This window comes from Myotis myotis, unplaced genomic scaffold (assembly GCF_014108235.1).
Source record: "Myotis myotis isolate mMyoMyo1 unplaced genomic scaffold, mMyoMyo1.p scaffold_m19_p_61, whole genome shotgun sequence".
NCBI lineage: Eukaryota > Metazoa > Chordata > Mammalia > Chiroptera > Vespertilionidae > Myotis > Myotis myotis.
Window position 1 is genome coordinate 62,784 of NW_023416370.1, and position 24,717 is coordinate 87,500.

Here is a 24,717-nt window from a genome sequence, read left to right on the forward strand (position 1 = left end):
CTGTTGCGCTGCGTGTGAGTGCCGGTGGCCGCAGGGGCCAGAGCCAGGCGGCGGGCGGGTGTTGGATGGGAGGAGAGCCCCGTCACCGAGGAGAGCCCGTCGCTGTCTGCCGTTGGCTCAGGCCGTGTCCGCAGCAGAGCCGGCGTCAGGCAGGGCGGGGCCCCCGGCTTCTGACCCGACTTGCTGGCTACAGGAGCCTGCAGGTCTGTGGCGGCCTCTGAATTTTGGAGTTCAAGTTTCTCTCATGAAGGTGCCTCAGGGTGGACGCTCTAGATCAGCGGTTCTCAACCTTCCTCACCCTTTCATACAGCTCCTCATGTGGTGACCCAGCCATAACATTATTGCCGTGGCTACTTCATCACTGTCGTGTTGCTACTGTGATGAATCGTCATGTAAATATCTGACATGCAGGATGGTCTCAGGCGGCCCCTGTGAAAGGGTCGTTCACCGCCAAAGGGGTCGCGACCCACAGGTTGAGAACGGCTGTTCTGGATCGTTCTTCAGCGGTTTCATAGCTTGTTTCCCTCCTGGGTGCCACTGAATTGGATCAGGTCCATGTACAGGCGGGGCCCTTAATGGAGAATTTGGAACCCAGCTGTGACAATATTCAGTCAAACCCAGAAATCCTGTAAGCTGGCTTTCTTGTTGTTTGAGTCTTTCAGGGTTAATTAGTAACCGTGTTTATCGATTGATTGATTGATTTTAGAAACGTCGATTTGTTGCTCCACTTCCTTACGCATTTATTCATTGATTCCTGTCTGCGCTCTGACCGGGGATCGAACTTGAAACCTTGGTCCTGGGACAATGCTCTACCCAGCTGAGCTCCCGGCCGGGCCATGGGTCTATATTAGAACCAGAGTGTTTACCTGGCGACCAGAACCAGAGCTTGTCCTTTGCCGTCCGTGGCCCTTTACAGCCAGCTGTTGTGATAGGCAGTCTGCGTCCTTTTAGCGATCGCCTAGTGCAGCGGTTCTCAACCTGTGGGTCACGACCCCTTTGGCGGTCGAACGACCCTTTCACAGGGGTCGCCTCAGACCAGCGGAAAACACAGATATAATTACATACTGTTTTTGTGATGAATCCCTGTGCTTTCATGATGTTCAATGTGTAACAATGAAATTGGGGGTCACCACAGCATGAGGAGCTGTATGAAAGGGTCGCAGCAGTAGGCAGGTTGAGAACCGCTGTTCTAGAGCATAAAGCTAAATAGCTCACGGGTGGGATTCGAGTGGAACATCTAGGGAATTTAGCATCACTTAGGGCAGCGTTCAGTGTCTAAGGCAAGCATGTCAAACTCTCGGCCCTCAAGGAAGGTTTTTGCGGCCCAGCCGATATAACATATGTAAGAAACGTCTTAATAAAAATTTCTAACTTAATTTTACAATATCCTGTCATATATAATTATTGATAACGAGCTACAACGTTCGCGAATGACTGATGACTGTCCTCGCGTTGCATTCATTCCCCTCACGTGCCTCACGCGCAGGCGCACCATTTCTCTCCACTGACACCGGCAGCGAATGTTTTAGCGGCCGATGGCCACTAGTACTGACTTGTTGGGTGTGCGCAACAGGAAATATTTCGCTTTCAGAGCACAAGAAAAATAGGTTTATTTGCGTGATGCTTATTAATTTGTGCAGTTAGTCAGTGTCTGGTAAGTGAATGTTCAGGAAAAAATGTTACTTTTTATTACAATGTTCTGTTATTTTATGTGAACGGTGACTCGTTTATGTCAGCCCTTTGCATTCAGCGTGTCTCTATCGGAATAAACCGACGTTTCTGTGAAGATTGAAGCTTTTGGTTTTTTGCGGCCACATCCACGTAAACCTTGTTGGTTTGGCCCGTGGGAGCCTTTGGGTTTGACACGCTTGGTCTAAGGCAGTAGGCGGGACTCTCCGTATGCTGGTGCCGGACAGAGGAGAGCAAACTTGTAATCTTCCCAGGTGGAGGCAAAGCGGCATGGACCGTCTTCCCACCGGAATGCGGAGCTAACGCCACGTAAGCCTATTAGCGAAAAACACCGGCAGGCCCAGGACGGGCCGCTAATCAGGTACACGGATTTGGAGCCCCAGGATGTTGGGGATTAACTAGCCTATTTATAGCTCCGAGGTCTGGTGCAAACCTCCATCCTGTTCCACTGGGTGTCTTTACGGGAAGGACAGGAGAATTGCAGGGGCTCCTACGTGGAATTATAAGCCCCCCCTTTTATTTTTAAAACTTGATTCTAGAGAGAGAGGAAGGGAGAGGGGGAGAGAGACACATCCATGTGAGAGGGAAACATTGACCGGTTGCCTCCCATACGCATCCCAACGGGGGACGGAACCCGCAACCCGGGCCCGGGCCCTGACCCGGCATCGAACTGGCGACCTTTCAGTGCCCAGGGCGACGCTCAACCAATAGAGCCACGCGGCCGGGGCACACGCCCCCTTTTAAAAGGAACGTCGTGTAGGGGCTTCGTGCAGAAAGGGTACCGGTGCCCGGGCAAGGCCTGGAGCTGTGTTGGGATGTCCTGCACCAAGCATTCGGTTTCTCCTGCAGAGGGAGGTTTCTTTATTTAATTTTATTATTTTAATTTTTTTTTAATTAAATCTTTATTGTTCAGATTATTACATTTGTTCCTCTTTTTTCCCCCCATAACTCCCCTCCTCCCAGTTCCCGCCCCACCCTCCGCCCTCACTCCCCACCCACTGTCCTCATCCATAGGTGCACGATTTTTGTCCAGTCTCTTCCCGCATCTCCCACACCCCTTTCCCCCCCAAGAATAGTCAGTCCATTCCCTTTCTATGTCCCTGATTCTATTATGATCACCAGATTATTTATTCACTTGATTCTTAGATTCACTTGTTGATAGATGTGTATTTGTTGTTCATAATTTGTATCTTTACCTTTTTCTTCTTCTCCCTCTTCTTAAAGGATACCTTTCAGCATTTCATATAATCCTGGTTTGGTGGTGATGAACTCCTTTAGCTTTTCCTTATCTGTGAAGCTCTTTATCTGACCTTCCGTTCTGAATGATAGCTTTGCTGGATAAAGTAATCTTCGTTGTAGGTTCTTGCTATGCATCACTTTGAATATTTCTTGCCACTCCCTTCTGGCCTGCAAAGTTTCTGTTGAGAAATCAGCTGACAGTCGTATGGGTACTCCCTTGTAGGTAACTGACTGTCTTTCTCTTGCTGCTTTTAAGATTCTCTCTTTGTCTTTTGCTCTTGGCATTTTAATGATGATGTGTCTTGGTGTGGTCCTCTTTGGGTTCCTTTTGTTTGGGGTTCTCTGAGCTTCCTGGACTTGTAAGTCCATTTCTTTCACCAGGTGGGGGAAGTTTTCTGTCATTATTTCTTCAAATAGGTTTTTAATATCTTGCTCTCTCTCTTCTTCTGGCACCCCTATAATTCTGATGTTGGTACGCTTGAAGTTGTCCCAGAGGCTCCTTACACTATCTTCGTATTTTCGGATTCTTTTTTCATTTTGCTTTTCCAGTTGGGTGTTTTTTGCTTCTTGCATTTCAAATCTTTGACTTGATTCTTGCGCTCCTTTGGTCTGCTGTTGGGAGTCTGTATAATATTCTTTATTTCAGTCAGTGTATGCTTAATTTCTAGTTGGTCCTTTATCACAACCTCGAGGGTCTCACTAGATTTCTTGAGGATCTCACTACATTTATCGGCGGTTTCTAGAAAGTTCTTGAAAAACCTTAAAAGTGTGGTTTTGAACTTTATATCCAGTAGTTTGCTTTCCTCCATTTCTGTCATTTGTGACCTGTTGCTTTGTTTCCGCATTTTTTATGCTTCCCTGTGTCGATAGAGTGGCTTTCTGTGCTTGGTGTCCTATAGGGCCCAGTGGCTCAGCCTCCCCAGTTACCTGAGGTGGACACTCTTGGTGCACCCCCTTGTGGGCTTTGTGCACAGTCTTGTTGTAGTTATGCCTTGATTGTTGTAGGTATCACTGGGAGGAATTGACCTCCAGGCCAATTGGCTGTGAGAATCAGCTGTGGTTATAGTGGGAGGACTTCTGTGCTGGAGACACCCTTCTGGGGCAAGACTTGCTTCAGTGGGGCTTTGGTGCTCACTGAGTCTGCCCCCTGAGTGTGTCCCTTATGGATCTGAGGAGTTGTAATCTGGATGGTCCCACTCTGACCTCTGGGTACACTGGCTCTTGGATCTAAGGAGGTGCTAATTTAGTCTCTGCCTGAGGCTACCCTGCAGAAGCCAGCTGTAAAGCAATGCAAGTTGCCCTGGGGCCTTGGGCAGCTGCAGTTTGTTAAGTAATTTTCAGATTACAAAGGACTGGGCCTTTCATATGCAAAAGCCTCCGTGCATGGCTTGGGCAGGGCGGGGTCCCAGGGGATCAACAGGGCGGGCAGAGCGAGCAGTATGGCTGCTCTCAGTCCTGCCTTCAGAGGTCCTGGCAATCGCTGTGCGTGCCTCCGAGAGAAAGCTGCCCTCAAGTTCCGACCGATGCCACAGTCCCGCTTCTCCCGTTTGAGTCTGGGTCCCCAGAGACTAGCCCGGAACTGGAGCTCAGAGCCTGAGACTCCCTCCCGATTGAAACAGACAACCGCCAGCCTTCTCCGCATGCGCCTCTGTACCTTTGTATTTTACTTCAGCACTGCGCCTCCTCTGAGTCTCAGTGTGCTTTTCTCTTTCCTTCTAGTTGTAGAACTTCCCCTCAGCCAGCCTTCCTGTGGTTCTGGGTGATGTCCGTTCCGTCTTTTAGTTGTATTTTTGAAGTGGTTGTGCGAGGCAGCAAACTCCGGTGTTTACCTATGCCGCCATCTTGGTTTTTCGCTGGGAGGTTTCTTTAAAGCAGCGGTTCTCAACCTTCCTAACGCCACTTTAACACAGCTCCTCATGCTGTGGTGACCCCCAACCATAAAATTATTTTCGTGGCTACTTCATAACTGTCATGTTGCTACTGTTATGAATCGTCATGTAAATATCTGATATGCAGGATGTATTTCCATTGTGACAAATTGAACATAATGAAAGCATAGTGATTGATCACAAAAACAATATGTCATTACATATGATGGTCTGAGGCAACCCCTGTGAAAGGGTCGTTGGACCGCCAAAGGGGTCGCGACCCACAGGTTGAGAACCGCTGCGTTAAGGTCATTGCTCTCACCGGCCGGCCGGCTTGGCAGCCTTACAGACTCAGAGACTGGAAGTAACCACACAGCCGGCGGCTCAGGGGTGGGGCGCCCACCTAGGAGCCGGGAGGTCCCAGTTCGACTCTGGTCGGGGCACAGGCCCGGGCTGCAGGCTCGGTCCCCAGCGGGGGGCGTGCAGGGGCAGCCGATGGATGTCCCCTCTCATCAACCTTTCCATCTCTTTATCCCTCTCCCTTCCTCGCTCTCTAAAAAATGAAATAAAAATCAATAAAAAATATAAAAATATAAGTAACCACACAGGATGGTCTGAATGAAGACGTTCTAACCAGAAGCAGTTCAGGCGGCCGCCCTGTCCTCGGCCGGCGTCTTCCCTCCGAAGGCCCATCGTCGCCGCCGCTGAGCCTGCCTGATGACGCGCCTTTGGAAAAGCGACGTGATTTTCCTTTTCCCCGGATCCCTCGGGGCCCGGCCGCGGCTCCAGAGCAGAGACCACAGATCCCCGAGTTGTCATCATGGTCACGTTCCTCGCCAACGTTAACTATCCTGCACCCGGAACCCTCCCCAGGAACACCCAGAACCCTTCATAGAAACACCCGGAACCCTCCCTGGGAACACCTGGAACCCTCCATCGTGTGACTGTTACTACTTTTCTGTCTGGAAACGTCCACTTGAAGGTAAAAACCAACCCACCGAAGCACTCACTAGCCAGAAGCCACCGGAAGGCAGAGAGAGGAAGGTGTTGATGCCTTGGCTCCCTCTGAAACGAAGACGGGGTCACCCCACCTGGAAAGGGAGTGTGTGTGTTTGGGGGGGGGGGGCTGTGAGTACGTGACCTTGGGGCCAGGCCCGGGAAGAGCAGCCTATAGCTTCTGGCAAAATGCCCTTTCCTGCTGCCATATGCATTTTTACAGAATTTTTAAAGAACATATTTTTATTGATCAGAGAGGAAGGGAGAGGGAGAGAGAGAAACATCAATGATCAGAGAATCACCGATCGGCTGCCTCCTGCACGCCCCCGACTGGGGATGTGCCCGCAACCCAGGCACGTGTCCTGACCGGGAATCGAACCTGGGACCCTTCAGGCCACAGGCCGACGCTCTATCCACTGAGCCACACTGGCCAGGGCTGGCTCCCCTGTTCGGACTCAATTCCCAGCCTGACTCCTGAGTCTGAAATGGGGCCTCCCCGTCCCCGTCCCGCCTCCAGGTGGAGGGCGCGGCTCTCATCTCAGTGAGGGACGGGGCGGCTGGGCCTCGTCACCTCTGTGGGCGCCCGCCGGCATGAGGCAGCATCAGTTGTCCTGGAGCAGCCGAGGGTCCCCCGTGGGTCCTCCTGGGCCCCGAAGGTCGACCAGGTGGCGAAGGGTGGGGCTCCTCCCGGATCGCCGGAAGAAGCCGGGCTCCTGGGGCTGGCGGCCTCGGGGCCTGAGAAGCAGAGGCGCCAGGAGGCTGTGCTGGGACCCGGAGGGGCAGGCGAGATGCCGGGGCAGCGAGGGACCCAGTGGCCGGGAGGGACCAGGCGGGGTGAGCGGAGGAAGTGGCCAGCAGGGCCGGCTGCTGGGCCTGTGTCCTCCCTGCTCCCCCTGCCTGGGGGGCCCGGGGTTGCCCAGGGTCACAGGCCCTGCCCGGGGCTGGAATCTGGGGGCCGGGAGACCCCGTCTCGCGTTGCTGGTGGACAGGGCGCCTGTGAGGTCAGGTCTTGGTGCGGCTGGGGACCCCCGGGGAGAGGCGGTCACTGTGCCCGCAGACCGGTAGAGTGACATGCGTGTGGGTCTGGCACCTTCTCCAGCACCCTCTCCCTCCCTCCCTCCCTCCCCCCCTCCATGTGGCCGGGGCGTCTTCTAGAGCATCAGCCTGGCCCTTGGTTCTGGGGTCCACGCGGGGGGCGGGGCGGGGGGCCTACCGGGGCCTCAGCGCATAGGTCCCTCTTCGGTCCAAGCTGCGGCCGGAGCGGATGGCGAACCAGAGGAAGGAGCTGAGCAGCATCGCGTACACCTGGGAGGGCGGCGCCTGAGCCAGCGGCTCCGGGACCCCCCCCCAACCCCCCGCAGCCCCAGGAGCCTCCCCAGGAAGTGATGGGTCCACAGGAACCCCCTGTCTCGGGAACGGGGAGAGGCGGGACCTCCACCAAGGCCACCTGCCTGGGGCCGGCCCTGCCCTTCCCGCCGGGTGGGAGGGGCAGTGGGGCGGGCGAGCGGGTACCATGGTGGCGAGGCCGACGCTGGTCAGGGTGGAGGCGATGTGTCCGTGTGTCCTCACGAAGCTCCTCACGCCCTGCAGGCAGTCCTGCGAGGAGGCAGCGAGGTGGCCCCACCGCCCGCCCGCCCGCCCGCCCACCAGGGGCCTGCAGTGCCCGCGGAGGCCAGGGGCGAGGGCGGCAGTCGGGGTGAGGAGGGAGGGGAGGCTGACTCGGTGGCTGTCTGTCTGCCCCTCTGTCCACACGTTCACTCGACAGGGCCTGCCTGCTGTGTTGGGCCAGAGCCCAGGCCGGCTCACACTTGGTGACGGGGTGACTTCGGTTGCCCTGGAAGTCGGGGCCCCTGGCTCCTGGGGCAGCCGGTTTGTCCCACCCAGGAAGCCACCCCGATCCCTGGGCGCAGCCCTGCAGCCTGGCCGGGGTGCTCCTCGGGAAAATGAACCCTGGCCCGGCCGGCGTGGCTCAGGGGTTGAGCATCGACCTATGAACCAGGAGGTCACGGCTCGATCCCCAGTGTGGGGCGTGTAGGAGGCAGCTGATCAGTAATTCTCCCTCATCATTGATGTTTCTCTCTCTCCCTCCCCCTTCCTCTCTGACGTCAATAAAAATATATAAAAAAGAAAATGAACCCTAATCAGCCCCGTCTCCCCATGTGGCCCCACTTCTCTGGGAAGGCAGCCCTGGGCAGACCACTGTCCGGGACACATGCCTGCCCGCCCGCCCTCCCGCCGGGGTGGCTCTGCAGACGGCAGGCCCAGCGCCCGTGCCCACCTCCCGTGCTGCCCGTGTCCCCACCCACAGGCCGGGAAGGTGCCTGAGGAACGCAGGCCTCCTTCTCCTTGGGCGGCAGGAACCAGCCCCCCGGCTCTCAGCCCCTGCCCCTCCAGCAGGCAGCCCCACGGGGGGAAGGTGCTGGGGCAGCCTCCCTCCCTGGCCCCGCCATCTGCATCCTCCTGCCTGTTTCCTGGAGAGCGGCCAGGAGCCGAGTGATGGGGTGGGTTTGTTTCCTGGTGGGGGTAGTGGGGGGGGGGTAGGCCGCCAGGAGGAAGGGTGCCAGGCCCCGCTCTGGGCCTTAGGGAAGGAGGGGCTTCCTGCCTCTGGTCTCGGAGCCTCTGTAGCCAGGTTGGCAGGCTGGCCCTCCAGCTCCTCCGGGGGCCCTGAGGACGCCTGTGTCCCCCCTTCCCCCTCCCCCAGGCTGACCGCCTCTGCTCTGCACCCTCAGCCCCATCACCCCCAACCCCCGCGCCTCTGGAGGCTTCTGAGGGCGGGTCTGGCGCCTGGCGCTGCGCCTGGCCCCGGGGAGCCTGCCAGCTGGGAGCTGGAGGAATGAAGGAGCAATGGAGCCTGGGGCCGCGTCCAGTGGAGGAGGACCCGGCCAGTGCCGGGGTCAGGCATGCCCGCCCAGCCACCCCCCTGCAGCCTCCTCTCCCTCCGCAGCCCTCCCTGAGCCCAGCAGGGGGCTGGTCCCCCAGGGTCTGGGGGAGGCTAAGGGGTGGCAGAGGCCCTGGTCGCCTGTGTGGGGCTCCCCCTCACCTGTGTGGCCGCCTCCTGTCCGCGGCACAGCTCGGCCTCCACGCTGCCCAGGAGGCCGGAAGGAGAGCTCTTCCCACAGCACAGGAACTGCAAGGGCAGACAGAGGGGGCTCTCAGGACCCCAGGACTCCCGTGTGACAGGGGGGAAACCGAGGCACAGGCCAAGTGACTAGGCAGGGTCTGGCAGAGACCAGGACGGGGCGCAGGGCGACTGGGCAGCCTGGCCCCCCATGGGCGGGGCCTTGCACTTTGTTCTGGACCCACGAGTTCGGTAGCGGCCCTGCCCAGGCCCAGGGAGGAGGACTGAGCTCTTGTCCCGGTGGCATCCATGGCTTGTGGCCGGGACCCCGGCTCAGCCCCTGGCGGGGCCGCCCTGAGCCCATCTCCTGGATCACAGTCCTCATGGGGAGGCTGATCGGCCCAGAGGTACCTGGCGTGGGGGCGGCCTCCCCACCACACTCACCGTGTCATGGATGGCCGCCAGCTCCTGCCGCCGGGCGCTGGACGGGCTCATCACCGCCTGGTCATACACCAGATCGTAGGTGTCCAGCAGGGCATCCTCCACCTGCACCGAGAGGGTCTCCATGAAGCCCCCCAGGCGGGCCTGGCCCTGCTGCTGAGGGGTGTCCGAAGGCCCCCCTTCTCCGCCATCCTCCCCCCGCCAGGCGAGCTCCCCGACGGTGGGGCCGGCTCTCCTAGGTGCCCGGTGACAGTGGTTCCCCAGACTTCACTGGCGGGGACCCCCCCACCCCGAGAATGGCTGTCAGCGCCACTCCTGTTCCCAGGGGTCCTGAAGGATAAGCCAGAGGCCCCAGCTCTGGGCTTGCGGAGCGTGCAGGGCTGGCCGCGGAGGTGCCCTCTGCTTCTGTCTGTGGACACGGGCAGTGGGGCAGGCAGAGCCGGGCCCGGGCAGAGCGGCCAGGTGTGGCCACGTGTGAGGGGTGCTCTGGGCACTTCCCCAGAATGTCCGTGCCTTTCAGGAAACCCAAGCCGCCGGGCTCCTGGCCAGGGGAAGCCGTGGGCCCACAGGGCCAGCTCCGGGCCAGCAGAGCCCCTTGGGTAGAGGACAGAGGAGAAGGGTATCCCGTGACAACGGGCCTGGCCGGGCTCTGCCTTCCCCGGCACCCTAACCGCATTGCCTCCACCCACCTAACCACCCCTGCTGTGTCTTTCCCCATGCTGCCCCCCCAAGCGGAATGCCCTCCCCTTGCCATGTCATTCCTTCAAAGACAAACTGGAAGCTCACCTCTTCCAGGAAGACTTCCATGATTGCTCCGGGTGCTGGTCTCCTGGCACAGTCCAGGCCTCTGAATTCCCCTGCCCCCTGAGGCCTCCCTTCCCACCGCAGAGGCCTGAGCCATCCATCACCTCCTTACACCCCACGCCACACTGAGCTGGGACATGATGACGGGTGCACGAGGTGCCCCAAAGGGCTGGGGTGAATAGAGCACCCATGCCTGCTCCGGCCACGAACGCCCGCCCTTCGGAAAGGAAGGGCCGCCCCCGCCCCTACCCCTACCCCCTGGAGGGCTGGGGCAGCCAGCAGGCAGGCAGTGGGGCTGTCGGGACCAGCCTTTTCCGAAGCCCACTAGGAACCAGATGGGCTTCCGTCCGGAACACAGCTCCGGCGCTAATTAGCCCTCCCCCTGAGACACGCTCTGCATCCTCCCAAACGCAAACCCAGCCACTGCCTTCCCACCGTCGGGAGGGGCAGCACCCTGGGCTGGAGGGCCTGGCAGGGGCCCTGACTCTTGTCTCCCAGGGAAATGCGGGTGGGGGCCTGGTGCCGATGGGCCCTGGTGGAGCTGGCCTGGGCCCACGGGGCAAGTGGCTGTGACGGGGAGCTGGGACACCCCCGCCTGCGTCCACCCCTCCGCCAACTGCTCTGCCCCACTCGGCCGGGCCCTGGGGCCAGCTTGTCACTGTAACACCTTCAGGGGGCTGACTGTGGCTGTGCTGGAGCGTCCGTCCCCACGACCCGGAGTCAGGGGCCACGGAGCAGATCCGCCCGGGCCTGGTAGGGGGGCCAGGCCGGACTCTCCCTGCAGACCTGGGCGTCTGTCCCCATCACCGTGTCCCGGGGTGTGGAGGCTGCGGGTCCTGACACCTGGGTGCTCCCTGCCAGGGCGCCTCACTTGAAGCTCATCTCCCAGAGCTCCAGGGGTGCCCCTCAAGATGGGGTCCACCTGTCAGATCAGGTACCAGGGGAGTCCACGTCCCCCTTCCCGGCCCTCGGCCTGGGCTTGCCAACTCTGGGCTGTGCCCCAACCCCCACTGCCGGCTAAACCTGTGGGGGGAGGGGGGAGGGGGGCTTGTGGGGGCTGCGGGGGGCTCTGCAGACCAGCTCATGGGGCCGGCAGTCCTCTCTGCCCCAGCCCATGCGGTGGCCGGACAATCGGGAGAAGAGTGGTCTCCAGGTGAGGGTGGGGCGGGGCCAGACCCGAGCCGAGGACAGCGCCTCTCGGCCTTCCCCTGGGGCCACGCACTCATCCTCCAATGAATTATTCAGCAGAGCCGCCAATTCATTTCCCCTGCGTCTGGGTATGCTGGGCTCTCAGGCTGCGGCTGGCGCGTAATTGATCGCCGTCTCATTCGGCATTCGCTGCACGGCCACCGGTCCCCACACCACTGGCCTCGCCAGCTCTGGGCGCCGGGCAGGCCCCCTTCCCCCACCCGCCGGGTCTGCAGCCTGACTTCAGGGCCACAGGAAGCCGTGGCCGCCTGCCTCCCCTGTCCTGGGCTTTCCTGTCTGTAGGGGGGCCCTGCATAAGCTGGCCTGGCCCTTTCAGGATACTTTAGGGGCCCCTGGGGGGAGGCAGGGAGGATGGGGGTTAGGGTTAGAGTCAGGCTCTGGACGCCCCCGGGGCAGACAGCGTCCCTGCTCACAGGACCTCTTTGGCGAAGGAGCCGGGCGGGACCTGTCTGGCCTGGGTTGACCCCGAGGCCACGGTGCCTGCCACGTGCCTAGGTGGGGGCACAGGAGGGAGGCTCGGCCTGCCCAGGCCCTGGCACCAACCACCACCGTCCCATCCGAGGGAGGACTGAGGGGGGGCCCCACTGAGCCCTGCGCAAGCACTGGCTCACCCCGCCCTGCAGCGTGCCGTGGCGGGGTCTCCGGGATCCTCTTACAGACGCGGGGACGGCCCCATCAGGGGAATGAGCCGCCCAGAGCCGGATGGGGAGGCCGCGCCCGGACTCAGAAGCCAGTTCCTTCGCCCAGGCCACCTCGTGCCCCCGCGGGCCTGGACACTCACAAGGCCGCCCGGACGGCAGGTGGGGTCCATCCAACCGTGGCCCGGGGTCAAGCAGGGCCCCGAAGTGACCCCGAGCGTCGGTCAGAGCATGGGCCAGACCAGGGCATTCGTGTGGGGGTGGGTGGCAGGGGTGGGACAGGGAAGAGGCCCAGCTGGGAGCCCTCAGCTCTGCCTCCCCCTGAGCTGGCGGGAGCCCAGCTGGACGCCGGCCTGTGGCCGGTCCCTGCAGCAGGGTCTCCCCCGAGAGGAGAGGGTGGAGGGGTGGTGGCTACCCCGAGAGCTGGGCAGGCCCAGGGCGCCCTGGCAGCTGTCTGGACCGGGACCACCCACACTGTGACCCAGACCATTGCTGGGGGGATGGGTGACGTGAGCCCCAATGCAGTCCAAGCAAGACGGCTGGCCTGCCCCTCCGAGAGCCACGGCCGCCTCTTAGGGGCTTCGAGCCCCCCAAAAGCCAGGGGGGTGTCCTTTTCCTGATCTGGTCACAGGACAGTGACCCCGAGTGATGCCAGCGTGGGAGGCCGTCTGGGGCGACCCTGGGGCAGGGCAGGGAAAAGGCGTTGACTTGGGGCCATGAGCCTGGGCTCTGCCGGGGTGAGCCCTCCCCCTCTGGGCCTGTGTCCTTCCACGCGCAGGCTTGGGGTGACCGCCACACTCAGAGGCTGGGCCACGCAGCCCCCTGGACTCCAAGGAGCCATGAGGGAGACAAGGCCGGTTTCTGAGGGTGAGGACAGCAAGGACCAGAGAGGGTGGTCACACACCTAACAGCACACAGCACGAACTCCGCCCCCATCACCCGGCAGCCATCTCCATCACCCTGCCCACCCTCCTCCCAGCGGCCCTGGCACTGCCCCGAGGGCCCCATCGGGATGCAGACCCCTCAGTGCATCTTCGGGAAACTGACTCCCCCAAATCCACCCCTGAGGGGGACAGCCCCCCCCCTCCCTTCCCCCAACTCCTGGGAGCCATCTTCCTGGGCCAGGAGGGGGCAGGAATGAGGGGCCCTAGTTGTGGGGGGTCTGAGGCCTGTACCTGCCTCCCCTCCTTCTCCTGGGAGCTGCTGCCCCACCCGACCCCCAGGCGGAGAAGGGCCCCTCATTGGTCCCCAACCGCCTGCCCATCTCTCCTCTAGAGACGGGGCCGGGAGCAGCCATGGCCTCTGCTTGGGTGGGTGGAGGGCACTCACCTGGGTGGGGTTGCGGAGCCTCCAGAAGGCGCCCTGCACCAGGGCACAGAAGACCAGGGCAAAGCACAGGAAGCCCTGGGGAGAGGGGTGCCCGTGGGTCAGGAGCCCTGAGCCCCGCTCCCCACGCCCGGGCAGGCACACGGCTCCCCTCCCCTGGCCGCTCTCGGGAACCTCTGCCATTGCTGGTGTTGGCCCTCGGGCTGTCACTGGTAGCGCCCACCCCACCCACCTCCTGGCCCAGGATGGAGGGGATCCCTGGCCTGACGGACCCTGCCCACTGCGACGGCCCCGGGGGGAGAGGGGTCCTGCCCCGGGGAGAGCCAGGCAGAGCCGTCCCTAGACCTGGGCCTGGGCCTGGGAGGACCTGCCCCTTGCAATGGCCAGGCCTCAGCAGGGACAGCTGGCTTATCTTTTGTTTGTTTGTTTTTTTAAATAAATTTTGGTTGATCTCAGAGAGGAAGGGAGAGGGAGAGAGAGAAACATCCATGACGAGAGAGAATCATGGATCGGCTGCCCCCTGCACGCCCCACACTGGGGATGGAGCCCGCAACCCGGGCCTGTGCCCTGATGGGGAATCGAACCGTGGCCTCCTGGTTCCTAGGTCGACGCTCAAACCCTGAGCCCCGCCGGCGGGGCTGGTTTTGTTTTTGAAAACCTCTGCAGCTGGGCTCCCCCGGCTGCAACCCTCAGGTGGGGACAGCTCAGGCCAGGTGGGACCTGCCCAGGTCACACCCTCCCTTCGTCACACCCTGCTCCTCCCCAAGGCCATGGGCCCCAGTCCCCTCACTCTGACCACGGCCAGGACCCCAGTGTTGGAGGCGGCGGTCCCTGGAGACCATGGGTCCAGCCACGCCTGCCTCTCTGCCTCTTTCTCGGGGGTCAGGCTCTGAACTTGCAGAAGCCACTGAACATGGGGACCCTCCCCTGACAAAGCACTCGTGCCCCTGAGCCCTCGGTGGGGCCGGCAGAGGGTCACCACAGACAGCCCGGCCGGTCCGGCCCCTGACCACACCCCCGTGTCTGCAGCGTCCACAGGCCCAAGCCACACTCGGCACCCCCTCCCCGCCCTGAGTGAGGGCACACGGAGTGGGCTGCCTGGCTGACTCGGACTCCCCCCTCCCTCCGGGACTGCCCGCAGCCGGGGGCACGCGGCCACCCTGCTTGGGGGAGACACCTGGGAGTCCATGACCAATTGACCAGCGAGGTGCCCGCAGATGCAGACAGACACACAGACACCGGCCAGGCCAGGCGGGGCAGAGAAATAGCTCGTGTGTGTGTGTGTGTGTGTGTGTGTGTGTGTGTTGGGGTGGCTCTGTGAAAGGGCGGACCACCCACCAGCCCCCAAACTCTAGTGTGGGCGCAGGGCCCACTCGCCCGATGTAGACCGCCCGCCTTCTTCCCCGCCCTCCGCCTGCCCAGGAGCCTGCAGGCCTGGAGGGTGCCTCCTCCTTCCGCCCCCTCCCTTCCCCCCATTCTCCTCTCTCCTTCCTCCCCCTCTTCCTCCCTCTACCGCCTCCTCCTCACCTCCCTCCTCCCTCCTCTCTCTCCTCTCCCTTCCTCTCCCTCCTCCTCCTCCCTGGCTGGCTGAGGGCCACCTTCCCCATCTGGAAACCATCGCTCAAGGCTGCCTCCCAGGCCGGGGCCCCGAGCCAGCTCCGGGCGCGGCATTTCCTCCGAGGGGGCCTCTCCCCCCACGGCTCCCGCCCCTGCAGAAGGGGTGCTGGGCAGAGGAGGGGCCACGGACCCCAAGGCCTCCCGGGGCTCGGGCTGCTGGTGTGGCCAGGGTTTCCTTGTCCTCATTCCACACGGACACGGCTTCCTCCAGCCACCGGCAGCCTGGGCTCCGCCTGCAGGCTCACTGGCTTCCTGTCCCGGAGCCGCTCTGGGGAGAGGCCGGGGCGGGGGCAGGAAGGGGGGCCGCCGGGCGCCTGTCCCTTTGGGAAAGATCTCCCCGCGCCCCAACTGCTTCACATGTGCTCACACACGCACGCACACGCACACGCACACGCACACGCACACGCACGCAGGCAGCGTAGTGAGTGGGTATCTGCGAGCCAGGCGGTCCAGCACCCACGGGCCAGCCTGGGGGCCGCGGGCAGGGACGGGACAGACCCACGGAACAGCCCTGCTGCCGTCCCAGGCGCTGCCCGCAGAGGTCAGGGGTCAGGGGAGCTGGGGACACCCTGGTGCCTGGCTCAGCTGAGAACAGGCCTGGGCTCCCCAGACAAGCAACCCGGTTTGCTGCCTTAAGCCAGCACCACGTCGCCCCCTGGCGGCCACTGCTGGCCTCTGCAGGCCTCCTCCCCGGGGCTCCACACCTGCTCTGCCCGCTGCGGGCAGCCTGCCCTCCTGTGCGCCCCGTTGGCTGGCCCCTCACCCGAGGGCTCCCCTCTGGGGGGCAGGCCCCTGCTTGGCTGGCTTCCCGCCCTCCAGCGCCTGGCTCAGCGATTAGGTCAGCGATTCTCAACCTCCGTCACCTCATGGCACGTAAGATAAGCAATAACATTTTGTGGCACACCAGAAAGACTTCTATATCCTGCCGATGTGACAAGAAACGGAAAGGTGTGATTCTGATGCATTCGCACCTGACGGCTATTGTGTTGGCCGTTGTATTTTCTTTACTAGGTGTAACGGTTAATAATGCAGATACCACTTAATAACGCGGATACTGGTTAATAATGCGGTTCAGCCTTTACCGGTTAGTAATGCGGAGTTTGTAATCAAAGAAAACACCATAATTTCAAGAGAAACATCAAAAGTGCTTTGTACAAAGTAATGTCTGTCGCTAGCTACACATCCCCCATCTTTCAGGGAATTTGTGGAGACCGTCCCAATAGAACTTTTCTTGTTTTCAGGCGGACCATTCAGAGACCCCATTTTCCACGTCTTCGTCCGTGTTGAAGTGCCGCTCAGAAAGCGCGTGTGCCCTCGATCGGAACAAATGGTCATCTGGGGGAGCGAGGGCTGGTGAACACGGCGGGTGGGTTCATACTTCCCAGGCAAGATCTTTTCACGTGTCTTTAACTGGTTTGAAGTGTGTGATGGTGCGTCATCACGAAGCAAAATTACTTTGCCGTGTCTTCTGGCCCATTCTGGTGGTTTGACGATCAAAGCGTGGTTTAAATTGATAATTCGTTGTCGGTAGCGATCAGTTTTAATGGTTTCACCTGGTTTGAGAAGCTCATAATGCACCACACCTTCCTGACCCCATCAAACGCAGAGCATTGTCTTCTTTCCGAAGCGATTTGGCCTTGCAGTCAATGTTGATGGTTGACCTGGATCAACCCATGATTTTGTGCGTTTGGGATTCTCAAAATAAATCCACTTTTCATCGCCAGTCACAATTCGATGCAAAAAAATTTTTCTTTCGTGCCCTTGAAGCAACATTCTACTGATGACTTTTCAGTTTTCCATTTGTCTTTCGTTCAGTTGATGTGGCACCCATTTTCCTTCCTTTAAAACCTTCCCATTGCTTGTAAACATTTGGAAATTGTTTGCTGAGCTACGTTTAATCTTTCTGCGAGTTGTTTCTGAGTTTGACACGCATCTTCATCCAATAATGCTTGTCATTGTCGGTCTTCAAACTTTTTCGGTTGACCTGGACGTTCTTTGTCTTTCACATCGAAATCATCACCTTTAAAGCGTTTAAACCAGCGTTCACAAGCATCTTGAGATGGAGCATGTTCACCATAAGCTTCCTGAAGTATACGATCTCTTTCAGCAGCACTTCTCTTCAAAATAATGAATTAGAACTTCATGCAAATGCTCTTTTTTTTGCACGAAATTTGACATTTTTAAGCGTAAAAATATCTATGATGTTAACACTTTCAGCAAATTTGACATATGAAGTTTTGAAGCTTGTTGTCAATATAACAAAATGGCATACATATCAAATCGCATATATGTCAACGTATGTATAACTCCATCTATTGAAAAAAATCTGCATTATTAACCAGTCCACCTAGTAAAATATATTTTTTTATGATTTCAGAGACGAAGGGAGAGAAATAGAGAGATAGAAACATCAATGATGAGAGAGAATCATTGATCGGCTGCCTCCTGCACGTCCCCTACTGGGGGGTGATGGAGCCCGTAACCCAGCCACGTGCCCTTGGTCAGAGTCGAACCTGGGACCCTTCAGTCCGCAGGCTGACGCTCTATCCACTGAGCGGAGGCGAGGGCCCCATTGCCATTTTTTATTTGACAACCTTAGGGGTCAGAGGTCAGTGCCAGAGCCAGATGTAGCATGTTGTACATTTCTCGCTGCGCACCAGGTGCCACGGGTTGAAAATCGCTGCCCTGGGCTCTGGCGCCAGCCAGACACCCATCCGGCCCTGCCCCGCCCTGTCCTGCCCGCGGGGCCCGGGTTGGGGCTGGGGCCACAACTCCAGGGGGTGGCCCTGTCCCTGCCCTCGGAGAAGGTTACAACCAGGAGTCACTCAGCAAGCATGGATGGCACAGGCGGGGCAAGAACCCGACAGCCCTGGGGCTCGGACACCGGCTGGGGAAGCACAGCACCCCCCCACCCCCGCTGCCACTGGCTTCCAGGGTCTCCGGCCCCCAGGGCTGGAGGCAGCAAAGCAGGGGCCTCCTGGCTGGAATAGAGGGGGGCTGGACCCTCTATACCTGGGCACTGAACCCGCGCCAGGTGGGAGCTGGGGGAGCAGGTGGGAGCACGGGCACCAGGGGAGAGAGGGGGAGCCCGAGCCCTGCGGGCACAGGTCTGTGGGGACCGGGGGGCAGGTTTGGGGGCAACACAGGCCACTGCTGTGGGGCCTGTGGGGCCTTGGGGGCGGGGGAGGCCCCTCCGATAGCTGCACAGGGCGGTGTGGGGCTCAGGAGAACCGGGGTGCCGTCCACCTGGGCCCACAGCTCCGCCCAGACCTCAGGTGATGGACGGGCAGGGCGCCTTTTGCTGCCTCGCTGGCCTCTTCTAACAGGAGAGGAAACTCACCTGAGACCCTGGCCTCCGTCTAACGGAACCGGACTCCCTACCCCACCCCCACCCCCCCGCCGTCCCCCCTGGCCTTTGGGAATGGCACCCAGGCCTGGGAGCCAGCTCCGCCTCTCATGGCCCCGGGTGATCCCCGCCGGAAGCAGGGCCAGGGAGGGTTGTGGCTGGTCAACTTAGGGGGACCCTGACTGGTTTGGGTGGAGGAGTCCTTGCCCTGGGGGAGGGGCCTGCCTGGTGTCTAGGGGGAGGGGACTGCCTGGTGTCTAGGGGGCGGGGCCTGCCTGGTGTCTGGGGGCGGGGCCTGCCTGGTGTCTAGGGGGCGGGGCCTGCCTGGTGTCTGGGGGCGGGGCCTGCCTGGTGTCTGGGGGCGGGGCCTGCCTGGTGTCTAGGGGGCGGGGCCGGCCTGGTGTCTGGGGGCGGGGCCTGCCTGGTGTCTGGGGGCGGGGCCTGCCTGGTGTCTAGGGGGCGGGGCCGGCCTGGTGTCTGGGGGCGGGGCCTGCCTGGTGTCTAGGGGGCGGGGCCTGCCTGGTGTCTGGGGGCGGGGCCTGCCTGGTGTCTAGGGGGCGGGGCCTGCCTGGTGTCTAGGGGGCGGGGCCGGCCTGGTGTCTGGGGCGGGGCTGGCCTGGTGTCTAGGGGCGGGCCGGCCTGGTGTCTGGGGGCGGGGCCTGCCTGGTGTCTAGGGGGAGGGGCCTGCCTGGTGTCTAGGGGGCGGGCCTGCCTGGTGTCTGGGGGCGGGGCCGGCCTGGTGTCTAGGGGGCGGGGCCTGCCTGGTGTCTAGGGGGAGGGGCCTGCCTGGTGTCTAGGGGCGGGGCCGGCCTGGTGTCTAGGGGGCGGGGCCTGCCTGGTGTCTAGGGGGCGGGGCCGGCCTGGTGTCTAGGGGCGGGGCCGGCCTGGTGTCTAGGCGGTGGGACCTGCCTGGTGTCTAAGGGGGCGGGGCCTGCCTGGTGTCTAGGGGGCGGGGCCTGCCTGGTGTCTAGGGGGAGGGGCCTGCCTGGTGTCTGGGGGCGGGGCCTGCCTGGTGTCTAGGGGGCGGGGCCTGCCTGGTGTCTAGGGGAGGGGCCTGCCTGGTGTCTAGGGGCGGGGCCGGCCTGGTGTCTAGGGGGCGGGGCCTGCCTGGTGTCTAGGGGGAGGGGCCTGCCTGGTGTCTGGGGGCGGGGCCGGCCTGGTGTCTAGGGGGCGGGGCCTGCCTGGTGTCTAGGGGGCGGGGCCGGCCTGGTGTCTAGGGGCGGGGCCGGCCTGGTGTCTAGGGGCGGGGCCTGCCTGGTGTCTAAGGGGCGGGGCCGGCCTGGTGTCTAGGGGCGGGGCCTGGCGGGTCTCACACCTCCATTCACTGTCAGGCCGCTGTGGGGAGAGGCTCCCTGGGCTTACAGTCCTGACACTCTGGATTCCAACCTGGGGGGCCGGGGGCTGGGCATGGAGGACTCACCCCGGCCATGAGGCCCCCGGCCTCCCGCACGGTGGCTGCGGCACTCAGCACGGCCCCCAGGGTGAGGAGCCCGGCCAGGCTGATCCCTGCGAAGAAGGCTGGGTGCGCAGAGAGAGGAGGGTTAGGGGGGCTGCGGGACTTTGGGGAGCCCTGTCTCCCTATCAGGCGGGGACGTGCCTCCGGCCACAACCCTGAGCCCGCGCTCAGAAGGGCCCGAGGGAGGGAGGAGGCCCTGCCCGCACCTCTGCGTCCTGCCCTGCTGGCTGGAGCCTCTGGAGCACATGCCCACCCCCCCGCCCTCCCCCCAGGAGCAGGTGGCCACGGGGCTGCCCCTTATCAGCCCAGACCCAGGCTTCCTGCAGGGCGGCTGGGGCTCAGGGTTAAGGCTGACGCGGGGCCTCGGGGCACAGGCTGGGGCTGGGCCTCACTCCCCACCCCCCGCCCCCTCCTCGGTGCTTGCACCCCAGGTCGAGCCCTGGAGGGACACTGTCCCTGTGAGCTGCTCAAGGACCCTCACTCCAGGGCTGAACCCCCCTCTGCGGGGACACCCCCTCTGGTCACTGTGGCCAGAGACCTGCTGCCTGTCCCAGGCCCACCCCTCTGGGGGCTGCACCCCAGCCAGGCTCCCTCACGGCTGCCTGGCTCCCCAGCCTCACTTACCCCCGCGGTGCAGGGCCGGGTAGGAGGAGCCCTCCGGGGACACACGGCTGAAGACGGCGAAGTGGGCTCCGAAGTAGGTGAGAGCCGCCATGGTGGCCGCCAGGAGGCCCAGCAGCTGGGGGCGCAGAACCAGAGTGGGGCTCCCTCCAGCCTCCTGGTCTCACACGAGACAGGCTCAGCTCCAGGCATGCCCCTGGGGTGGTCTCAGGGAGGCCTTTGCCCAGGTACCCCCAACACACACAGATTCCCCCGGCACAGGCACCCCAGCACACACCCACACAGACACCCTGACACACAGACACCCTGACACACACACACCCTGGCACACACACACCCTGACACACACACACACAGACACCCTGGCACACCACACACCTGGCACACACACACCCTGACACACACACACACAGGACACCCTGGCACACACACACCCTGGACACACCACACCCTGACACACACACACCCTGGCACACACACACCCTGACACACACACACCCTGACACACACACACACAGACACCCTGGCACACACACCCTGACACACACACACCCTGGCACACACACACCCTGACCTGACACACACACACCCTGGCACACAACACCCTGACACACACACACCCTGGCACACACACCCTGACACACACCCACACAGACACCCTGGCACACACACACCCTGACACACACACACCCTGGCACACACACACCCTGACACACACACACCCTGGCACACACACACCCTGACACACACACACACAGACACCCTGGCACACACACACCCTGACACACACACACCCTGGCACACACACACCCTGACACACACCCACAAAGACACAACCAGGGGCCTCGGCTCACTCTGCACAGTGGGGAGTGGGCCCCCCAGTCCCTGCCCCGGTCCTCCCTGTGAGAGCAACCCCCAGGCATCACCCCCATTCACCCCAGTGCACCCGCCACCCAGGCCTCCTCCAAGCATTTGGCTGTCCGGTGGGGGCGCAGACACCACCCACAGGGGCAGCCACCCCAATGTGGGGGAGCCGCCGTGCTGGAGGCCTAGTCACAAGGCTGCCACCCTCTCCCCTGAGCCCTCCCCTCCCCCCCAACCTGCCTGTTACCAGGACAAAGAGGCTGGTGACCAGCATCTGGCATTTGGCCACCCTGACTCGACTCCGAGGGCCCATGGTGGTCGCCTCTCCTCTCCTCCCTTCTCCTCCCTCCCTGCCCCCTCTCCCTTCCCCTGGGGTTTCAGCTGGGCGGGACCTCAGCCACAGCTGCCCTCCCAGGAGGTAGACTGAGCCCGCCCACCTGTCAACACACCCCGAGGACTGAGCGGGTGCCCGGAAGGGCGGGCGGGAAGGGGAGGGGCGGCGAGGCCAGCGCTGCCACCCTGGCTGCCCCAGCCTGGCCCAGCAGGACACGGCCTGGTTCCAGGAGTGGCCACGAGGACACCTTGGGAGGAGGTGGGTGAGCAGGAGAGGGCGCCTGGGTAGGGGGTGAGCTCCCTGTCTGGGGAGTGTGCGAGTCCTGCCCCGGCCCCAGTCCTGGCGGGGGGGGGGGGGGGCACTGGGAGCAGGCCTCGCTGGGACCTCACTCTGGAAGTACTGTCTTCTGCGACACGTTTGTCACAATGACATTTCGGAAAAGGGAACCTGATTTTCGATGCCACAGAAGCACGATGAGTAACGTGGAGCAGAGCCGTCCTGAGGGCACGAGGGGGGCTCACTCGCACCCACGTGGGCCCCTGATGGGACCCGAGGGAGGGGCCCTGCTGAGTGGGCCACTGGGGGCCAACATGGGCGGAGGGGACATGCTGTGAAACCACCATCTGGGTCCAGGCCTGGCCGGTTCGCTCCGAGGGCCCCTGCACGGGGTGTGGCCGCCCGTGCGTGCGGCTCGCCTCTGGGGCTGAGCTGCTCTCCTGCGTCTGGCACTGCGGGGAGCTCCTGGCCCCGCCCTGGCCCACAGGGGCTCGAGGGGATCCCCCGCCACGGGCCTGTGGTGTGGCCCCAGGCGTGGCCGGGGCGGGCGCAGGTGTGACCGAGGGGTGCATCCGGGTGTGGGCGGCGGGGGCTGGGCCCGAGCCCTCTCCCCGGGGACGAGCCACTCGGCGGGGTCTGCCCACTTCTGCTTCGGGAGGAGAGCAGCGTGTCCCACGGGGAGAAACCGTTGGGGTGAGAGCCAGGCCTGGGGTCCCGACCTGCCCCTGCTGAGCACCCACTGTGTGCTCGGCACTTCACAAAGATGGCCTCTGGTGTCCTCCCAAAGCCGCCCCAAACCCCTCTGTGGGCAGATAACCGGGCTCCCCTGGGACCGGCCACGGGGGAGCTGACCAGGCCTCTGACCACGCCCCTTTTCCTGTGCCCACTGGCAGGCTCCAGGCACCAGCACCTCTGTCCTCTAGGTGAGCCACACCCTCCTCTCCGACTCCCCCTCTGCCCTAGGCAGTGGCTTCTGAGGAAGCCACTGGCGCTGCCCGGCCCTCAGCCCCTCGCCCTCTCCCCTGGACACCTGCAGCGGCCACAGCCCCCTCCCCCCGGGCGGCCTGTGGGAGACAGGAGGGCCCTACGGCAGCAGCTGCAGCTCCAAGGGGCTGGCCCAGCGGACAGGTTCCCGTCCCCTCCCTGGGCCCGTCTGGAGGGTCAGGCCTAGGCTGCCTCCTGTCTTCATTTCCATGGAAATGCAGACCTCAAAGTGTGCAAGTGGGAGTATACATGTGTTTGTGCGCACGTGTGTGTATGTGCATATGTGTGCGCACATACTAGCATTCATGTGCCTGTGTGAGTGCATGCCTGTGTTCACATGCCTGTGCATGTGTGCATGTGTGTACACTGAGTGTGCGTTTCTGTGTCTGTGTACATGTGCATGTATTCATGTGCATACGCATAGGTGTGCATGTGTGTGCACCTGTGAGTGTGCGTGTGTGCATGTATTCACATGCCCGTGTGTGTGCATGTGCATAGGCGTGCACCTGTGTGCATGTGTTCACATGCTCGGGTGTGTGCCTGTGTACATGTGTGCTTACCTGTGAGTGTGCATGTGTGATGCACATCTGCATGTGTGTAACATGTTATTTGCTGCCCAGGGACCTCATCCCCTCCCCCCCAGCCAGTGAGTAACTGGTTAATTGAAAACTGTGGTCACATGAGCCAAATGGAAGCTCCCAGGGGCCACAACTGGAACAATGTGTGCAAAACTGGGCAAGGCCGCGTCGGACCGCACATGCCCGGGGCCACCGGCACGAACAGGGGGCTGGTGAGACACGGGATGAGGAGGGAGCGGCAAGTGGCCGTGCAAGAGCACCCCACATGCTGAGTTTGGGCACCCCACTGGGGAGGGGCCACACTGCACCCCTGGGGGCTGTGCCAGGGGCCTCCTTCTCCTCTGCAGGGTGCAGGACAGATGGGCACAACCTGACCAGCGCGCCTCAGCCAGGCGGTCAGGGTCAGCCCCCAGGGACAGGCGGTGCTGAGGGCGTGTGCCCTGACAGGACGAGATGAGAAGGGCACCCTGGGTTCTCCCCAAAATGCACAACCCCAGTCTAATCGCGGCACAAACCCCCACAGAGCTCACCCTGCAAACACCGGCCCAGTCTCCTCAAAGCCAGTGAGTCCGAGAGACCGGCCCGGCCCCGGGGCGCGAGGAGGCGTGGGGACCGCTGGACGCGGGTCCCGGTGGGTCCTGGGACGGAGGGGCCACGGGAAAACCAGGGCCCCGATCAAGGCCTGGCCACAGTCCACACAGCAGGTCAACACTGACCGCTTGTGTGGCACACGCCCGTGCCCGTGTCACACGTTGTGAGGTGAGCGTGTGGCCCTTGTCATTCCTACTTTGTGGGGAAGGACCTGTGTGTCCTGTTACCCGTCACAGCCTCACTGAGCATCAGCGGGCGGTCTGCACGGTCCGGTCGGCCAGGTCGACGTGGTCCAGCAACATGAGGCGCAAACCCAGAACGAACAACTCACACGCGCACAACGCTAGCCGTTCTGAGCAGTTTGATGAAATCTCAGGCCCCGGTTCCGTCCCGCCGGGGCCTGACTCACCCCGTCCAGGGTCCCCAGGGTCTCCAGCCGCAGACGTTCCCCGCCAGTGAGTCACCCAGTGGCCCTCGCTTATCAGATAGGCGGTCGCCGCACCAGGCTAACTCGGCCGCCGGGAACCGGGGCACCCCACCCCCTCGTCCTCCAAGGAGCTGTCCACCGACGTCCGTGAAACAGTCCCTCGGCCCTTGCTGGCTCCCCATGGCCCTCGCGACCCCAGCAGCACGCCTCTGCGGACGCCCACGCTGCCGGAGAAATCTGTGCCCTTGCTCAGGTCCAAGGCCCCGGAGCAGGGGAGCAGCGATGCTGGCCATTCTCCAGGGTCAGAGGTCACAGCGGCCTCCTGCTGCCCAGTGCCCAAGGCGTCGCCTCCCTG

At 62.2% G+C, this 24,717-nt stretch overlaps 1 protein-coding gene across 2 annotated transcripts; it reads right to left on the reverse strand.

Moving 5' to 3' along the window:
• Positions 1 to 6,124: 6,124 nt before the first annotated feature.
• On the reverse strand, positions 6,125 to 21,545 carry TSPAN32 (tetraspanin 32). 2 transcript variants are annotated; one of them, XM_036315846.1, is made up of 9 exons: positions 21,420 to 21,545; positions 20,312 to 20,426; positions 19,652 to 19,749; positions 13,272 to 13,346; positions 9,295 to 9,396; positions 8,833 to 8,919; positions 7,305 to 7,388; positions 7,006 to 7,097; positions 6,127 to 6,527 (listed from the first exon to the last, which is right to left on the reverse strand). In XM_036315846.1, exons 1-9 carry the CDS (start codon positions 21,483 to 21,485, stop codon positions 6,395 to 6,397), a joined length of 852 nt encoding a protein of 283 aa, XP_036171739.1. In that variant the 5' UTR covers positions 21,486 to 21,545; the 3' UTR covers positions 6,127 to 6,394. The 2 variants fall into 2 exon arrangements, with proteins under 2 accessions (XP_036171740.1, XP_036171739.1); XM_036315847.1 differs by lacking the exon at positions 7,305 to 7,388 and having other exon boundaries at positions 6,125 to 6,527.
• Between the last annotated feature and the right edge of the window lie 3,172 nt (positions 21,546 to 24,717).